The sequence below is a fragment of the Pinus tabuliformis genome, chromosome 7 (genome assembly GCF_031772625.1).
Source record: "Pinus tabuliformis cultivar Carrire ecotype Pingquan chromosome 7, CPIR1, whole genome shotgun sequence".
NCBI classification, from domain to species: domain Eukaryota; kingdom Viridiplantae; phylum Streptophyta; class Pinopsida; order Pinales; family Pinaceae; genus Pinus; species Pinus tabuliformis.
In genome coordinates, this window is record NC_142293.1 from 1,741,938,451 (window position 1) to 1,741,955,769 (window position 17,319).

At 39.3% G+C, this 17,319-nt stretch overlaps 1 protein-coding gene across 1 annotated transcript in view; it reads left to right on the top strand.

Moving 5' to 3' along the window:
• The window catches only part of LOC149255293 (uncharacterized), a 214,162-nt gene that overhangs the window by 106,058 nt on the left and 90,785 nt on the right, over positions 1 to 17,319 (top strand). Inside the window, exon 7 of the mRNA XM_089460450.1 lies at positions 13,534 to 13,617. Within this exon, the coding sequence (XP_089316576.1) occupies positions 13,534 to 13,617 (84 nt within the window). The remainder of the gene's footprint in view (positions 1 to 13,533; positions 13,618 to 17,319) is intronic.

Sequence of the window (17,319 nt, forward strand, 5' to 3'; positions counted from 1 at the left end):
CCTTTAGGGAGATTGGAGTTAGGTATAATTATGATTATGGGCCTTTGAATTTTCTAGGTCAAGGAGGCCTCAAGGACAACTTTGGTTGGCACTAGGGCAGCAACAAAAGCAACTCCAAAGAAATTATACTTCGTTTTGCAAGATAAATGGCTTGTGAAGATGAATTTCAATAATGAAACGTCCCTAGGAACATTCATTCATTATACATGACCCATACATGAAGCATTCACTATCCAGAAACAAAATCTCCACAACTTCGCATAAGAGATGCAAAAAATAAGCCCTGGTATAGCGAAATTCCAACCATGTATGTGACAAAATTAGAAAGAAAGAATAGCATTAAATGTACTTACATGTATAAGAATATATCCAACCATCCGTAAACTTGCCATCAAGAAACTCCAAGACATGAAAATTATCCAAACATCAAAATTCATTCCATGCTCCAAAAATTTGTCCTCTAAGAAGGATAGGGAAAATCTCTAAAGAGGTACTAGTTCCAAATCCAAGTGATGATGATAAAATGAATTCACATTATTTGTATTTATACACTTCTAGTGAGTTTGATTTAGCTAATTAGGCCTACATTAGCACCTACAATAAAATAATGTGCAAAATAACTAACTTTTGGTGACAACCCCACCAAACTAGCTCATAAACAAAAGAATAAGCCTCTCAAGAGGTCGAATAATGAATAGTGCATGTTGTTGGGCCTTGGAGGAGGCCTAATGGAGTCCATATGTGCCATAATGTGTATTTGAACTCTCAAAAGTAGTGAACAAGGGGTTGGCCCCTTGTAATAACCTCTAGTGCTCCAAATGACATGTGGGGGCACACAAGTATCCTCGTGGGTCTCCAAACAAATCAAAGATGCCTGTAGATTGCATGACAGGCCTAGGATGATGGTGTAGGTGATGCCACATTATCGTGCAAGCCTTGGATCATCTGGCAAGTGTATGCTGCAACTCTGGGGCCAACTGGGCATGCTGGATCAGGTGTATCTTCCTCGTCCAATAAGTGAGCCATGAGCAATCTCTGAATGGTTGTGGGGATCCATGGAGTGCTGTCTGCTGTTGTGGAGGCCCATGGCTCTCTACACACTCCCTACATGTGCCAATGTGGCCCTCTGGGGTCACGACCCCGTATAGAGAGATCAAACCCAAATGGAAATCCCCTGCAATCCTGCATAAGATCCAATGCGTTCCCGTGCCTGCCAGCACACTAAGTCATTAAAGAAATCTAGTATAAGAGTTTATAAACCATTGATAACAAGTGAGCACTTCATAATGACATGCCCTTCCATAGTGGGCTTTGGCATGTGCTAATGTCTCCCAACTCCAAATAGGGTTAACCAGGCATCCTATTAGGTGGTTTCTACCTCTAAAGGGGGTGGTATGTTTATGGTACATCCTTCAAATGGTGGTGGCATGTGGCATAATGATGGAATGGAGTAGGGAATGAAAGGGGGCAACTTGGATCACATGCCATGGTACAAGGGTAGCTAATAAAAGGGAAGCGCACACTTGGGTAAATAATGTGTAGGAGGGAGCAATCGTGGTGCGTGAGTTACCCAGGCCTTGATTTTTCCACCCTTCTTCACATACTGTTTACCTTTCTATGATTTTCTTTGGTTAACTACTCAAGGCTCTAGGTAATGAGAGCATGATGCATAAAGTATAGCAATGAATACCCCCTTATAATGAGGGGCGGTTCATCGCCCACCGACGGATGAGACAACCTGTGAAAAATCGATTACCCGATTCCTACTCCAACAACTGATGTTAATTCTTCTAATTGTTAATTCGATTAAACAATTTACTTGTTGTGTGCTACGACAAATATCGAATTAAATACACTGCAACCTACACAAATAAAAATTGCGGAAACTAAATACAACACAGGAGATAAATAATCATCACACACATCTACACAGTTATTTTTGGACAAATGTCCCTGGAAAAATCCAGTGCGGGAAAACCGGTGCAGTAGCTGAGGGTTTGTATTATTAAGCAGTAGTTTTCTGAATACAATCTTTGGATGCCTTGTTGGCTATCCAATACAGAGAATACGACTAACAAAGAGATGATTGAGATATACCTCACACTATCACTGGTGATCCTGATTGATCCAGCCACAAAATGGCTAGTCCCTTGTTGCCTTTGCACAACCTTTGCACAATCACTGCGCAGGCCCTGCGTCACAACTTCTAGGGATTGCGTCACTCCTTCTGCTGATTGATTTGCTTCTGAGACTTCGACTTCCCCCTCTTGGTCTCACACCCCGACTTTTGGCTCTAGAAATCAATTCTCCAGCAAATTTGTGGATTCCCTTTGAGGCTCTGCGTTGCTTCTGCGTCAGCCTACACTGCCCAATGTAGCCTCTGCACTACCTCTTTCAGATCTCTCTCTGCCTCCTATGCAATGTATTCACGGATAAGGAAATTCTCCAACCGGAACTATCCCTGCCCCTCACTGCAAGAAATCTCCTCAATCGATTCTTTAGCAATTGCTGCACTGCCCTCTCTGAGAAATTCGATCTCTTGATCTCTCTCCTATGTGTTTTCCAAATGCCCTCAAGCCTTCTCTTATAATCCTTCAGTTGAGAACCAATGGCCCAGATTAGATTCTAATCAATGGCTCAGATCATTTTGGCTTGATCCTTGTCTTCTTCTAGAAGTTTCACCCACAGTTTGATTAATACCCTTTAATTATTTTAATTTCCTAAGTTTAGACTTAGGCACCCATTAAAAAAATTAATTATTTTAATAAAACTATCTCCAGGTGGAATTTCCCAAAACAATTTTTGGGTATTGTGGAATACATGTGTCCAAGTCTCCCTGCAACTTTTAAGGCTTAGAGCACATTCGATGCTACCATAAATCAACACAATCATAGGTTCCTAAATGATAAAGGAGGCTCATCAAGGGCCATGTAGGAACCAGGGTGATGGCCATGGAATGGGGTAGAGCTCATGTCATGGCTTTTGCCCACACGATAAATGCTTTTGTGCCAACCATCTTTTGCATCTTGTGGTACAATTTCTTGTTAAATGTGGCCAATTATGCTTTTTTATTTTCTTTTAGCTGCATCAACCTCCGGGCATCATTCCAGGCCCGACCCAAGATGTGGGGCAGGGTGAGGGGGTGGTTAACCCTATGTGGACCTAGTGGAGGAATGTGGACCTAGGTGGGAGGAGAGATGATTGGGGGTGTAATGAGCCAAAGGGGAGTAATAGATGCGAATTGGGGAGCGGGACCACGTAACCAAAATTAGGGTTTCCCATGTAGTACCATCCCTAAAACCAATAGGTCAGTAAAATAGATCCCACGAGACTAGGGTGCAAGGTTAACATCCCAAAAGAGACCTAGGGGACAATAGCACATACCTAGACCACTCTTTCTGTTGAATCCCCCCATTAATCCATGCCTAAAGTTTCCATGATAAATAAACTAGAATACTCAATTACTAAATAACAAGGCATACCTTTAGGTTTGGGAGGCCCACCTTCAAACATACGATCATAACATATGGGTGAGGGACCACATGGCTGGCTCAGGTGCGGAGAAATGACACATTGAGCTAGTTGGTGCCTGCGAGGGGCTACTGGCTGCCAACTGAGGACCATCATGAGAGATGCCACCCCATCTTTCTAAGAAGACATCTTCAAAATATTCATAATTAGTGGCAATCTCATGGGGGAGGCTATCATACCAATTTTTGGCTCGGCCTACAAATGATAAGGCCGACAATCTCATGATTGTGCCCTCATTTTCAATCCCTATCAGGGCTATATCCCAAGAGAATTTGTCAAGATGGACATTGGGATCTTGATTAGAACTTCCTTTAAATTTAGGCATGCAAATTCAGGGTGCTCTAGAGCTTCTTCAGGACTAAGGGCATCATAGGGAGAAGGAGGGAGCTCAAAAAGGTCAATTTCTCAGGATTTTTACACATTAGAATTGAAAATGGAGTCGTCAGGGTGAATGTAGGTGCCTTAATAGATTCTTGCTTCACCCTACAAGCATTAACTTTGAAGTTTGAATGAAGAACCATGGCTTCATTCTTCCAATGGAGTCGCCAATAATAATATGTCAATATGTTGTATTGGGAACAAAATACATGTTTCGTGTCCCCGGCAACAATGCCAAAATGTTACCGCTCATACTAGCAGGGGACCTAAGGTGGACCCTTCAAGGGAAAATGCTAGGCCAAGGGCAACGATGGAGACTTAGCCCATGGTCACCTCAGCTAAGGCCCCCTTCTATTTACGGACTTTCACCGATGGGAGGAGACCTGATATGTATGGAGTCACTGATGAATGATAAGTCAATGGATATGAGTGACCCAAACAAACCCTTTCCTAGAAAAGCTTGAAGGATGGAGCTTGCTTGCTTTCTAAGCAAGTTACTATGTATTCTAGCGAAAAGAAGAGAGGATTTTGAGGATTAGGTTGATGGGATAAGTCTTGTGAAGGAGTTCCCCAATCCCTAAAATCCTTGTTAGAATTGGTATCCTGGATGGTTCTTGAAGAATGACCTTTCAAAGGGACGGGACCACACAGGGCCAAGTGGACCCAGTCTAGGGTATGAGGAAGGAATGTAGAAACCAATGATATTCTTACCCTAGACAACGTGGGGGAAAGGATCAAAGAAAGTATTTTCACTCAAAGATGTTGTTTTGACCCTATGAGGTACTAGCCTTGGTGATGGCAAGGCAAGTTTTGATCCCGGAGCTAGGGCTTGCCTTTTGTCAGACACATACATGGCAGCAACAAAGTATGAAAGATAAGCATGCGAGTACATCTATTGTTGACAAATGATATACATTTATAATTCATGGTGTGGCCCTTGGATTCATATTCCAAGTGGTCTCTTGGAATCCTTTTGGCTGTTCAGCGTCCACACCAACCCTTAGAGGATTAGGTGTCCAACATTGCCCCCCTTAATCCGAAGGGGTATGTATGAGTCCAAGAAGAGAGTTGTAATACAAAACGTGCAAAAATGCATGGCAACACTAGGCTAAATGTGTTCTCTGAAATGTTGGTATAAAGGGAGGTGGTTTAAGGATGACTAGCAACACTGGAACGCTTAGTGCAGTTCTCAGAACTCTTCCAAATCTGGCATGAAGCTCAAGTCTTTTGCTAGAGGAAGTGCTCCTGATGTTTTGAAGAGGGAAACCTTCAACCATGAAAGAGAGGTCTCACCCTGCATAAAAGGGAGAATCTCAATCTAAAAAGGGAGGTCTCAACTTGTGATGGTTTAAGGATTACCACCAACTCTAGAATGCTTAATGCAATTCCTGGAACTCTTCCAAAACTAGCAAGAAGCTGAAGTCTTCTGCTAGAGGAAGTGTCGACAATTCTTTGAAGAGGCATCACCAACTGAAGGCATGCTCAAGGGCATATTTGTCTCTAGCTACAACTTTGAATCTGGTATGGAAGGTTGTGGCTCAGGCTCGCTTGATGTGGCTTTGAAGCTTGTAGATGACCATCACTTCCCCCCTGTCAGATACAAGGTGAGATGATGGAGAAAAATCAATTGCAAGATTTTTCAATACTCTAGAACAAGTTCTGGCATATGACTGAAATATCTTCTTGGCTGTTGATGCCCATTTCCAAGAAGCGATCCATCCAAGATGAATCTTTGTTCTTGCAGGAGACTTGTTTTTGAAGCATCTGTTTGAAGAATGTCTGGTTTTATGACAGTGCTTACATGGATGAAGATCAAAACAATGATCTTTCATATGGCCAACTCGGTCACAGTGTTGGCATTTCACAATCTATTGTTGCTGTGGAAGAGGAGAAGAATCTGGAACAGCTGAAGGTGAACTGTTATGAAGGAATCCAGCACTCTGAAACTGAATGGGCTTTGAGTAATCTGGAATATGAAAGGACACGTCCTTGTCATATCCAAGACCAGTTTTTTGCTTGTTGTGGACAAGCTCTTCCCAAGGTCTAATGATGGGCTTGGGAAGTGCAAACTGAACTTCTGCATCTGCATGTGACTTTGCTGCTTCATTGGGCACTGGATCAACTTGCTGCTTATGGGAGTTTGTTTCAATGTTTTGAACAGAAACAAGTTCAGAATGATGACTATACTTCTGTAACTCTTCTTGTTGTAGCTGTGATTCAAGCTACAAAAATTCAATAGTTTCTTGTGCAAGTTGTAAAGATGTTTGAATATCTCTGAGAGTGTTTTTGCTGACTTTAATTGTGCTTCCATCAGTAGATAAGATTAGAGTGCTTAATAACTCTAATAATCCATGAATTTTCTCCATTATTCAAACAATCAAATCAACAAATGACCAAAAATGTACTTGTAGATTCTACAATTTCACGACTCTATTCACCTCAAGTTAAAAGGAAGTTTCCACCACTTAAACTATAAACTAAGTCAATAACTATTGATAGTTTGTTCGTTGTCAGTAAGTGTAGTGAGTGGCCATGTGAATTTATCCGGCTTACTCATCAAAAAGTTTGCGATTGAAGCACATGCCAATATTCATATAGGCAGTATGGGTAATTCAGCAAAGCAACAACAACTCAAAGTTGACCGCTGATCCAAATTACGTTCATCAACCAAACGAAAATCTAAATTAACATCCCTTGTTTGTGGATTATATACTTCAAATCTATCTCTTGTTAGCCTCTTTGATTAGATTGATTGAAAACTAAGGGAACCAAGGAATTCACTATCCTCCCTTCCTGTAAATATTTTCCTATACAATCAATCTGTGAATGTTAAATTAATTGGGTGAAAGTCTCCACACTTATATACATGTACATGATTAGTCTGTACTGACAACCAATCCAAGGCATTTGAAGCCATGTCTAACAGAAAATGACTAGCAGCATCAGGGATCTGTAGAAATGAGAAGCTAACCAGCAGAAACAGACACTACTTGGTTCCTGTTATCAAGAGGTTGGTTTCTTCCATCTAAATTAAATGACGTTTCTTCTCTTCTACCATCCCTTTGCATAGATGTCACTGCACCACTGTCTGTGTCCTCATTCTGCTGCTCATGCTGCTCGCTAGTTCCAGCATCCCCATTCTTTGCTGATCTAGTGTCCCTAGTTTCTTCCTTTGGAGCCTTGCACAATTTTTTTTTTTTTTTTAATGTAGAAAAGCATTCTCAGTAGAGAGCTTTTTTGCATTCCTCTCCAAATCGGTTCAGCTCTGTCCTCAAGGAAGCATTCTTTGCTTTGAGAACGTCAACTCGCTTAGCCGATGGTATGGCTGCGTGGAGTATAGAGGCATCGTGGAAGATGTGAATTGGATTTCGCCTCTTTCGCGTTCTGAGTCTATTGGCACCGACTACGAGACTTATCAGAAACACAAAAACTACATCGGTTGCCGCTATAGGATCAGCAAAGATATCAGAGATTGGAATCAGAGTGCTTCTGAAATCCACTCAAAGAGAGCGCAGCCAGATTTTTCTACCAGCGGGCAATATGGGGACCCTACTCCGCGCGCCCAGATACCAATTCTAAACCCCGAATCTGGTTTTGTTGTAAGCGCAAAGAGATCTACACAGACGGGAACTGGCAGGATTCGATCTTAAATTCCCGAATGGCACCTTGCTCCATGTCACTTCCCCCCTATCAACTAGTTGCTTCTGGATTATACATGGGCCAGTAGGTGTCAAATGCTTTTTTTTTTTCTCTCGCCAAAAGCGCAATCTGGGGCAACACCTCCAATTACTAGTTTTCTGTCTGGTTCATTTCCCAGCGATGACCTCTTCTTCAATCTTGGAGCAAGGCGTTATGCATACAATGCTAGCCAAGGATAAATCATGTTAGACCAGATACGAATAGACAAAGTAGCGTCCAGAATGGCAAAGCTACACTTCTGCAATGGCAGAGAGCGTTTCTTTGACCCCTAAACCTTCACAAAAATAGGTTTTAGATAGATATGTAATAGGTTCTTGGCGCTCCTCAGAGCAGCTGCAATAGGCACATAGGAGTTACTACTGAGCAAAAAGATTTGATATGAGAAGACTGGCACAAAAACACTAGCAGATAGGTAAAGAGGCAGATTTGACAACCTTTAATTAGGTGTGGATGGTAGCGCTGAGCGCCCAGGCTAAAAGTGTGGGAGCTGAGAGGACAGAGTCACCGACAGTAACGTTCACGACCATTCATTTCTTGCTGGCTTTCCCAAGCTTTACGCTGAGTATGAGGAGACTCCAAGCAAAGTCAGATAAACACTGGGCATATAAAACGTTTGTTTACAGGTCAGTGCGCAGATATTAGACCAATCGCTCTTCAAGGCAGAATCTGGTATCGATTCTCACGCAAGAGGTCAGAATACACAACGTTGTTCAAATTAGGACCAACGTATTTCATGAGGGAGCGTTAGTGTAGTAGATTCTTGGAGAAATAGCAGAGGGCGTTAAATGTGCAGAGAATATGGCAGAGAATTAGGATAGGATCAGAATGGCAAGATTGAAATTCAGAACATGCATACCTAGGTGGAGGCCACAAAACTAGTGGCTCAAATTGGAGCAGGACCAGCAATCGCCCGCTCTAATACCATGTCAAACACATACATGGTAGCAACAGAGTATGAAAGATAAGCATGAGAGTACATATATTATTGACAAATGATATACATTTATAATACATGGTGTTACCCTTGGATTCATATTCCAAGTGGTCTCTTGGACTCCCTTTGGTTGTTCAGCTTCCACACCAACCCTTAGAGGATTAGGTGTCCAACAACTTTTCTCCCAACTCCACTGTCGGAATGTCTTCAAAATTGGAGGAGAGCTAGAGGAAAGGCCAATGCAGGAGACCCTAGGAGATTGATGCCCTAGGTACCCCAATGTGGCTAGACCTGGGAGGAGATGAAAGAAAATGGTTTTTAATGACCACCCTTGGTAGATTAGTGCCTTAATCTTTGGGAGAATGGAGTCTATGTTGAGTATGAGTAGGATCACTTGGTTCCCAGTAAATGAGGCCTCAAGATCACTTCGTTTGCCTTCTAGGTCAAGAAGAAGCAACCTTGCAGCTTTTATACTTCGATGTTCAAGAGGAATGGCTTATCAAGGTCAAGTTTTACCCCTAGGAGATTTCACTCACATTACATGGCCCATACATTGAAGGAACGCTATAATAGAGACAAATTCCACAATATTAAACAGTAAATGCATGCAACAATTAGCCCTAGAACAATAAAAATCCCAGTCCAACATATATGACAAAAGTAAACAAGAATAACATCAAAAGTGCGTACTTACATGTAATAGAGTATATCCAACCATTCACAATTGACAATAAAGAAGCTCCAAGAGAAGATAGACCAATATCCACACATCAAAACTCATCCATAAAGCTCCAATTCATTCTTAGAAAAAATGCGAAAATCTCAAGAGAGATAAAGATCGAATCCAAAGTGATGATGAGAAATGATCTCACCTCACTTGTATTTATACACAACTTAGGAGTTCGAATTAGCCTCCTTGGCCTACATAAGCCCCAAAAATAAAATAATGTTCTAATAATACAACTTTTGGTGACAAGCCCACCAAACTAGCTCATAAATGAAAAGGTAAGCCTCTCAAGAGGTCAAATAATAATCTATGCATGTCGTAGGGCCCTCTAAGAGGCCTAATGAGGTCCATGGGTGCCATAATGAAGAGAAGGACCCTCAAAAGCAGTGGACAAGGGGTTGGTCCCTTGTAATAACCTGTGGTGCTCCAAATGACATGTGGGGGCACACAAGTGTCCTCATGGGTCTCCAAACAAATCGAAGATGTTGTAGATTGCTTGCAAGGGCTAGGATGATGGTGTAGGTGATGCCACATCATCGTGGAAGTCCTGGATCATCTGCCAAGTGTATGGTGTAGAATTTGGGGTCGGCTGGGCATGATGGATTAGGTGCATCCACCTCGTCCAATAAGTGAACCATGAGCAATCTCTGAATGGCTATAGGGATCCATGGAGTGCAATCTTTTGCTGTGGAGGCCCATGGCTCTCAACAATCATCCTACATATGCCAATGTAGCCCTCTGGAGGATTAGGACCTCGTATAGGGAGACCAAACCCCAACTAGAAACCATCTGCAATCCTGCATAAGATCCAATGCATCCCCTAGCCTTCCAGTACAACAAGTCATTAGAGAAATCGAGTAAATGAGCTTACCTAATCATGGACCACAAGTGGGGACTTCATAATGGGCTGCCCTTCCATAATGGGCTTTGGGACGTGTCAAGTCTCCTAAACTCCAAATGGTGTTAACCAAGCACCCTATTAGGTGGGTTTTACTTCTAAAGGGGATAATATAGTCATGGTACATCCGTCAAAAGGTGGTGGCATGTGGCAGATAGGTGAATGAAGTAGGGAATGAGAAGGGTCAACCCTGGGTCACAAGCTGGGGTACAAGGGTAGCTAACAAGAGGGAAGCCCACACTTGGGTTTCTAATGTGTAGAAGGGAGCAATCGTGGTACATGAGGTGCCCCATCCTTGATTTTTCCACCCTTCTTTTATGCCTTTTGCCTTTTTATGATTTTCTTTGATTAACTGCTCAGGGCTCAAGGGGTTAGAGCATGATGTATAAGATATAACAATGAATTTCCCTTTTTAAGGTGGGACGGTTAATCCCATACCAAGGGTTGGGACAATCATGGGTTCCTATATGATGAAGAAGGCTCATAGAACCTGTAGGAACCAGGGTGATGGCCATGATGTTCGGGTAGAGCTCATGTATTGGCTTTTGCCCACGTGCTAAATGTTTTTGTCCTGGCCATCTTTTGCATTTTGTGGTACTTTGCCTGTTGAATGTGGCCATATATGCTTTTAATTTTCTTTTCAGCTGCATCAACCTCTGGGCTTCATTCCAAGCCATGACCCAAGGTGTGGGTAAGGGGAAGCGGCGAACTAACCTTATGTGGACCCGATGGAGGAATGTGGAACTAGGCTAGAGAAATGATGGATTGGGTAATAATGAATGGAAAGAGTGTAATATAAGCAGATGAGGGAGCGGGACCATGCAACCAAAATTGGGGTTTCCTATGAAATACTATCCCTGCAACCACATGGTTAGTAAAAGAGATCCCACAGGACTAGAATCCAAGGTTAATTCCCAATAGTGGCCTAGGGGACAAAAGCACAGACCTAGCCCATTCTTTCCGCCAAATCCCCCTATTAATTCATGCCCAGAAGTGTCCATGATAAGCAAACTACAATACTCAATTTCCAAATGACAAGGCATACCTTTAGATTCAGGAGGGCCACCTTCAAACATACGATCATGGCAGATGGGCGAGGGACCACATGGCTGGCTCAAGTGGCGGAGAAGATGGCACAATGAGCTAGCTGCTAGCTGCTGGCTGCTGACTGAGGACCATCTTGGAGAAAAAGTTTCTGCTAGGGATATTACCCACAAAATGGTGGGTAACAGGGCCATTTATCCTTTGGGGGCTTTGTTAATTGCTTGAACCATATCATGCCAATAGGGGAAGCAAAGAGTATTTAGTTGGACACCTCAAGCATAGAAAAATTGCAATACTTTTGTGTCCACCTCATTCTTGCAACCAATATCAAGGAAATTTTTTTGTTTCTCTTTTAGATCCATGCCTTAACATTCCACTAGCATGAGGGGATGCAAATGTGTTGTCCCGAAATCTATATGATGCATCAGATTGAACATTTTGTTTTTTTTACCATGCAATCTTTTGTAGCTTCTTCTATATTGATGTATTTTTGTCACCCCCAGAGGTTCGTCACAAACCTCCTCATGGGTGTTAATGAAGTTTTTCCACTTCCATTTCCAATTTTATCCTCTTCCAAACCATATATTTATTTTATGGGTCACTATGAGAATAGCCATTGTTCTTCCTCCCTCTCATGCAAATTTCCCACTAGCAGCATGCAAATAAAAAATGGAACCATATACCACAGAAACATTAATTTTTTCAGGTCGTAGATGGACAATTTGCAATAAGTGAGCAAGAACAAGGAATGTGAAAGAGCAGGAGAAAAATAATGATCCACAAACAAATAACCAAGGGATATTAAAAAAACTACGAAGAATGGGATTTGGACTTACCTCTTTAACTCTCTAACTATTTGTCGCAATATATGGCAGCCTTTGTTCTCTCCTTCAAGCTCTCACAATTTTTTCTTCCTCTAAAACCAGCAAGAAGATTGAGCTTGCCACCCCAACCTCAAGCACAAAAAGACAAATGTAATGAGGAAAATAGTGAGGGAGAAGTAATTTTGTTTCTCCCTTGTGTTTTCCCTTAACCCTAAACCTCACCTAGGTGCCACCTTTAAGAGAAAAAAAAAATATAATTTCTTTCTTTCCATAGGAGTATCTAGATGAGCCATGGAGAGCACGACTAGTGTCTTGAGAGAACCTAAGGAGAAAATTGAGAGCATGCTTTGAGGGCCACTCCCTCAACACTCTTGCTTGGAGTGTGATTTTGTGGTTGGAGTGACCCTTGGGATGATGCTCATGGTAACACTAATTTGGATGATGAGAGAGCAAATGTATACTTTGGTATGCTCCTTGAGGTTACATCCCAAGAGTCTTGTGACGAAGAGGTTTTTTGTTGGGAAAATTTGTTGGAGGAGATTTTAGGGCTTAGAAACACTAGCAATATTTGTCAATGGCGTTTGGCCTTTTGTCGTCAATTAGTTTGCAATTTAGGATCTCTAGGTGTTAATTCCATATGATGACCTTTATAAGCTTCATTTGCATACTACAAGCCCTTTAAAAGAGATTGATTGTGGACATATGGTAAATCCATTTAGGTTTACAAGCTTGATTCTTCATATCATCACTCTAGCTCCCCTTTGTCATTCCAAAAGAAGCTGAATCAACAATGGAACTTGCTAGTTGCACAAGGAAATTGTGTTAACCATCTTTGGATAAGATGCTTCTTTAGGTTATCATTTAGGGTGAGAGATTTTGTTTGGATTATGGTTATCTAGGGATTTCTCAAAAAGGAGACATTGGGTTTTGTTTAATAAATGCATTGTGTGCACATTGCAATCGGTGTGAGACTTCCCATCACCTCATTTGGAATTTAAAGCTTCCCATGACTATTGGAAGTTTATTTGAAATACTCATTGTATGTTCCTTAGTGATATTCATGTGAAAGTTGTCATCTTAGGAAATTATCAATCTCTTGTGTCTTTTTGTTTAAGAGGATCACGGAATTGTAATAGGCTTGTTGCTTTATATTTCTATGTGAGTGTCATTTTTAGGTTATTTTCATTAGTTTTCTCTTTTCTCTTATTGCTTCCAAAGAAAATTGTGGTATGAGTTGAAAATGTTAATTAGGGTTTTTATTGTGCTTTTTTTAAGAGATGAGAGTGGTTGTTCCATTGAGGCACATTTTGATTTGACGGTTCCTTTATTAACCTTTAGATCACATTGTTGTTTTAACACAATGCTATGTGAGAACACTCTTATTATTCTTTTCATTGAAAGTAAATTTGATAATAGATGATAATGAATGCACTGAAATGGATGACAAAAGTCATACACATGATTTATTTATTTATTTTATTTTTATATTTGTGTGTAGTATTATCTTGAGACTTCAATAGCACCATCATTTGATGCATTCAAAAGGGGATTTCGGAAATTATGCAAAGGTCGAGTCTTGAAGGTAATGTGTATATTTTGAATCTCATTTTGACAATTTTTTTAAAAGGTCTAACATTCAAACAAACTATATGCAAATAATTTCTTGAATTGATTAAGTTATGGTTAAGAACACATCATTATTTCTTTAGCCATATTTTATGTATGCCTTTACTTAGGTCATGTTACATCTTGGAATTTGTGGTTTGAGTTAAATTTATCTTTATTTTGCACAATATGCTTAAAAATGTTTTTATTTTTATTTTTATTTTCCATTCCATCATACAACCTTTTGATGGTATATTGAATGCTTAAATTGCAAAAGAATGGATGATCCCCCATTCTTTTTGTGGGTCAATTGTTACTATACCATGTCAAATAGTAATATTCTATGAACAATGCAAATCAGAAGTCATTTTTTTTTTGTAGCGATTTCATGTCTTTTGAATAAAGTTTATTTACATTACATCAAATATTTAGTAAGCCTGCTTCAAGTGTTAGATCAATGGACTAAGGAAATACTAATGTGCCTTTTTATCCCTTGATATTCAACACTATCATTCTTTAGAATTTTTAATAATTGGATCAAGGAGTTAGTAAAAGGTGCTTGATTAACCAACATTCCTAGGAAAAACTTCTAAGTAACCAAAGAACCCATGCTGGAAATATATGAAGGGAACACATATGCCAAGGTATAACCCACATATAAAATAAAGCCCCAAAGTGCTTGGAAAAACATTGTAGGCACCATATACCAACACACAAGATATAAATCATGTCCCACTACCTAGTGTAGTACATTGTAAGAAAAAGGGGAACATGTGGAACACACCCTCCAAGTGACATCAATACTTTGACATTCTTACCCACCAAAGTGGGTAATCCCATAGGAGAAAGCTTTTCCCTTACATTTGACTGCTAGCTGATCAACCAAACAACCAACAATCCCTGGCAGCCACCACTAGCTGATGATATGCCATATATCTCCGCCACTTGCATCAACCATTTGTTTCTCACCCATCCGGATGAGAACATGGACATAGGTGGGCTTGCACTCAAAAGGTACTTTGGTCATTTTGCAATCGGGTGCTTATACATGTTTGTTCTTGGGAATTTAACATGGATTATGGTATGTTCTGGAAGATTGAAATACTGTCACGGTGATCTTGTTCTCTCACCTTACTTGGGGGTTCATCTTTGATCCTCTCAAGTGGACCTCCCTTAAGGCCCTTTTGGTATAGGAGGGGCAGTACTTGGGAAGCCTTGATAGGGATAAAGTAGTTCCATCTTCCCCTATGTCATATTTAACACTTTCCGTCTTGCATTACAAGCCCGTATTTCACCTCCATTCTTCAGGTTCAACTTGTGATTGGTTATTTGGAATTTGGCACCCATATGTTTGCATGCCTGGGTAGGGCACGAAACTTTGCCTTAGGAGGTTGATGCTGTGGGAAATACTGAAAGGGGGTGAATTAGTATTTCACTTCAATTAGTTAATTTTAACTTCACAGAGCATTAATTATCATTAGCATTAGATCAAAACATAAATTAGCAACACCATTCAATTGTTGCTTTTACGGATTTTCTTAATTGATAATTACTTTCGATGATTCTTAAACCAATTGATTTTATACCAAATTCATCATTAAGTAATTATACAAGAAAATCATCAATAGTAAAACAATAATGACAGTAGAATCATCAAGTGACAACCAAACACGAGACACAAAATTTATTCTTGGAAAACCCCAAACCAGGGGAAAAAACCAACAACCTTTTCTTCAAAAAATTTGTCCATTCAACAAGGCATACAATCTGAATTTTCTAGTCAAATCAAATCAAACTGACCAATATACAAAGTTAAGTCAAACTTGGTCAAATTGCCAATGAATAGCCTCAGAAATTCAGTGAGTTGTGCCGCAGAAATTTCGGCCTACCGTAGAGAATTTGTCCTTCAATTCTTCCCATAGATTTGTCTTTTTTGGTAGCTTCAAATTTGTCCTTCAAGAGTCTTGAAATTTTCCCTTGTATAATCTGAATTAGCCTCATATGTGATCCGAATTGGATTGCCAAAATTGGAGAGGACGAATGCCAATATATAGTTGTTAAATGAGTCGAATTGGTGTGTCCCTTCACTGGGGCTTGTTGCCGCCTAAATCCACACCTGAGATTATTGTGGAGAAAATCTTTAACTCCACTGGGTGTGGCCTTGGGAGCCAAGTCTCGAGTTGAGTTGTTGTCATTCAAATTTCATCTCTTTTGTTTAGGCTGACTCCTAGTGAAGCCAAGGGGCTGGACCCTACAAAAAATAACTAAGGCTCAACTATTCTAAAGCTATGTAAGTTAAGTTCTAAGAGTTAAAATTAAATGATGAATAATAACATAGTTACTGATCAAAGAGAAAATTACCTAGTACCCGTTTTTTTGAGGTAGCATAAAATCACTCGATTTTGAAAAATGGTGATTCATAATACACTTTTTTTTTTTAGCATATTTTTTGACACTTCGATTTTTTTTATGTATCAAGTATGGACATTTTTTTTTAAATTTTAATGATTTTCATGCTGATTTTGAAAAGTGTTTTATGGAGCATCAACACATTTTTTTAGAGGACTTATTTTTGACATTTCAAATTTTTTTTGTATCAAGTATGAACAATTTTTTTTGTTAGCAAAAAATCACTCGATTTTGAAAAATGGTGATTCAGAATACACTTTTTTTTTAGCATATTTTTGGCACTTTAATTTTTTTTATGTATCAAGTATGAACATTTTTTTTTAAATGTTATTGATTTTCATGCTGATTTTGAAAAGTGTTGATGGAGCGTCAACACATTTTTTTAGAGGGCTTATTTTTGACACTTCAATTTCTTTTATGTATCAAGCATGAAAAAAAAATTTTGTTAGTGATTTTCCTCTTGATTTTGAAAAGAGCTGATAAGTATCAACATTTTTTGGTTAGAGGGCTTACCTTTTACACTTTAAATTTTATAATGTATTGAGTGTCAATAATTTTTTATAAATGTTGGTGATTTTCATGTTGGTAATAAAACATAAAAAAATTAATAAAAAAACATGACAAAAGAAAAATGAAATATAAAAAAAGAAAAAAAAGAAAAAAAAAACCATAAAAATGTAAAAAAACCAAAATTAACTTTTAAAAATAATAAATTTAAATAAAAATTAACAAAAAATAAATAAAAAATATCAAAAAATAAACAAATAAATGATTTTTTTCAAAAAAAAATATAATTTAAAGAAAAAAAAGTAAACCAAAAATAAATAAATCTAAAACTAATTTTTTAGGTTAAAATAAATAAATAAATAAAAACCTCATTAAAAAAAGTTAAATAATCACCAAAAGTAAATTAAAAAAAAAAGTTTAAAAATTAAAAAAATAAATAAAAACAATTCAAAACAATTAAAAAAAAATAATTAAAATTTAAAAAAAAAAAATTAAAAAAAATTAAAAAAAGTTGAAAAAATTAAAATTTAAGAATTAAAAAAAAAAATAAATAAAAAAAAAAACCCTGCTCACCCAACGCCGCCCTACCTCCCACACCTCCCTACCACCCCATCTCGGCCCTCTCCTCGTTCACTCCAACCCGCCCCACCTCGCCCAACCCACCGCGCCCTCCCTGTGACCCTACCCCACTCCTCCCTCCTTGCCCACCCCGCGGTCCAATTGGCCTTGGGTGGCGAGGGACCAATTCCCGCCCACTCTAACT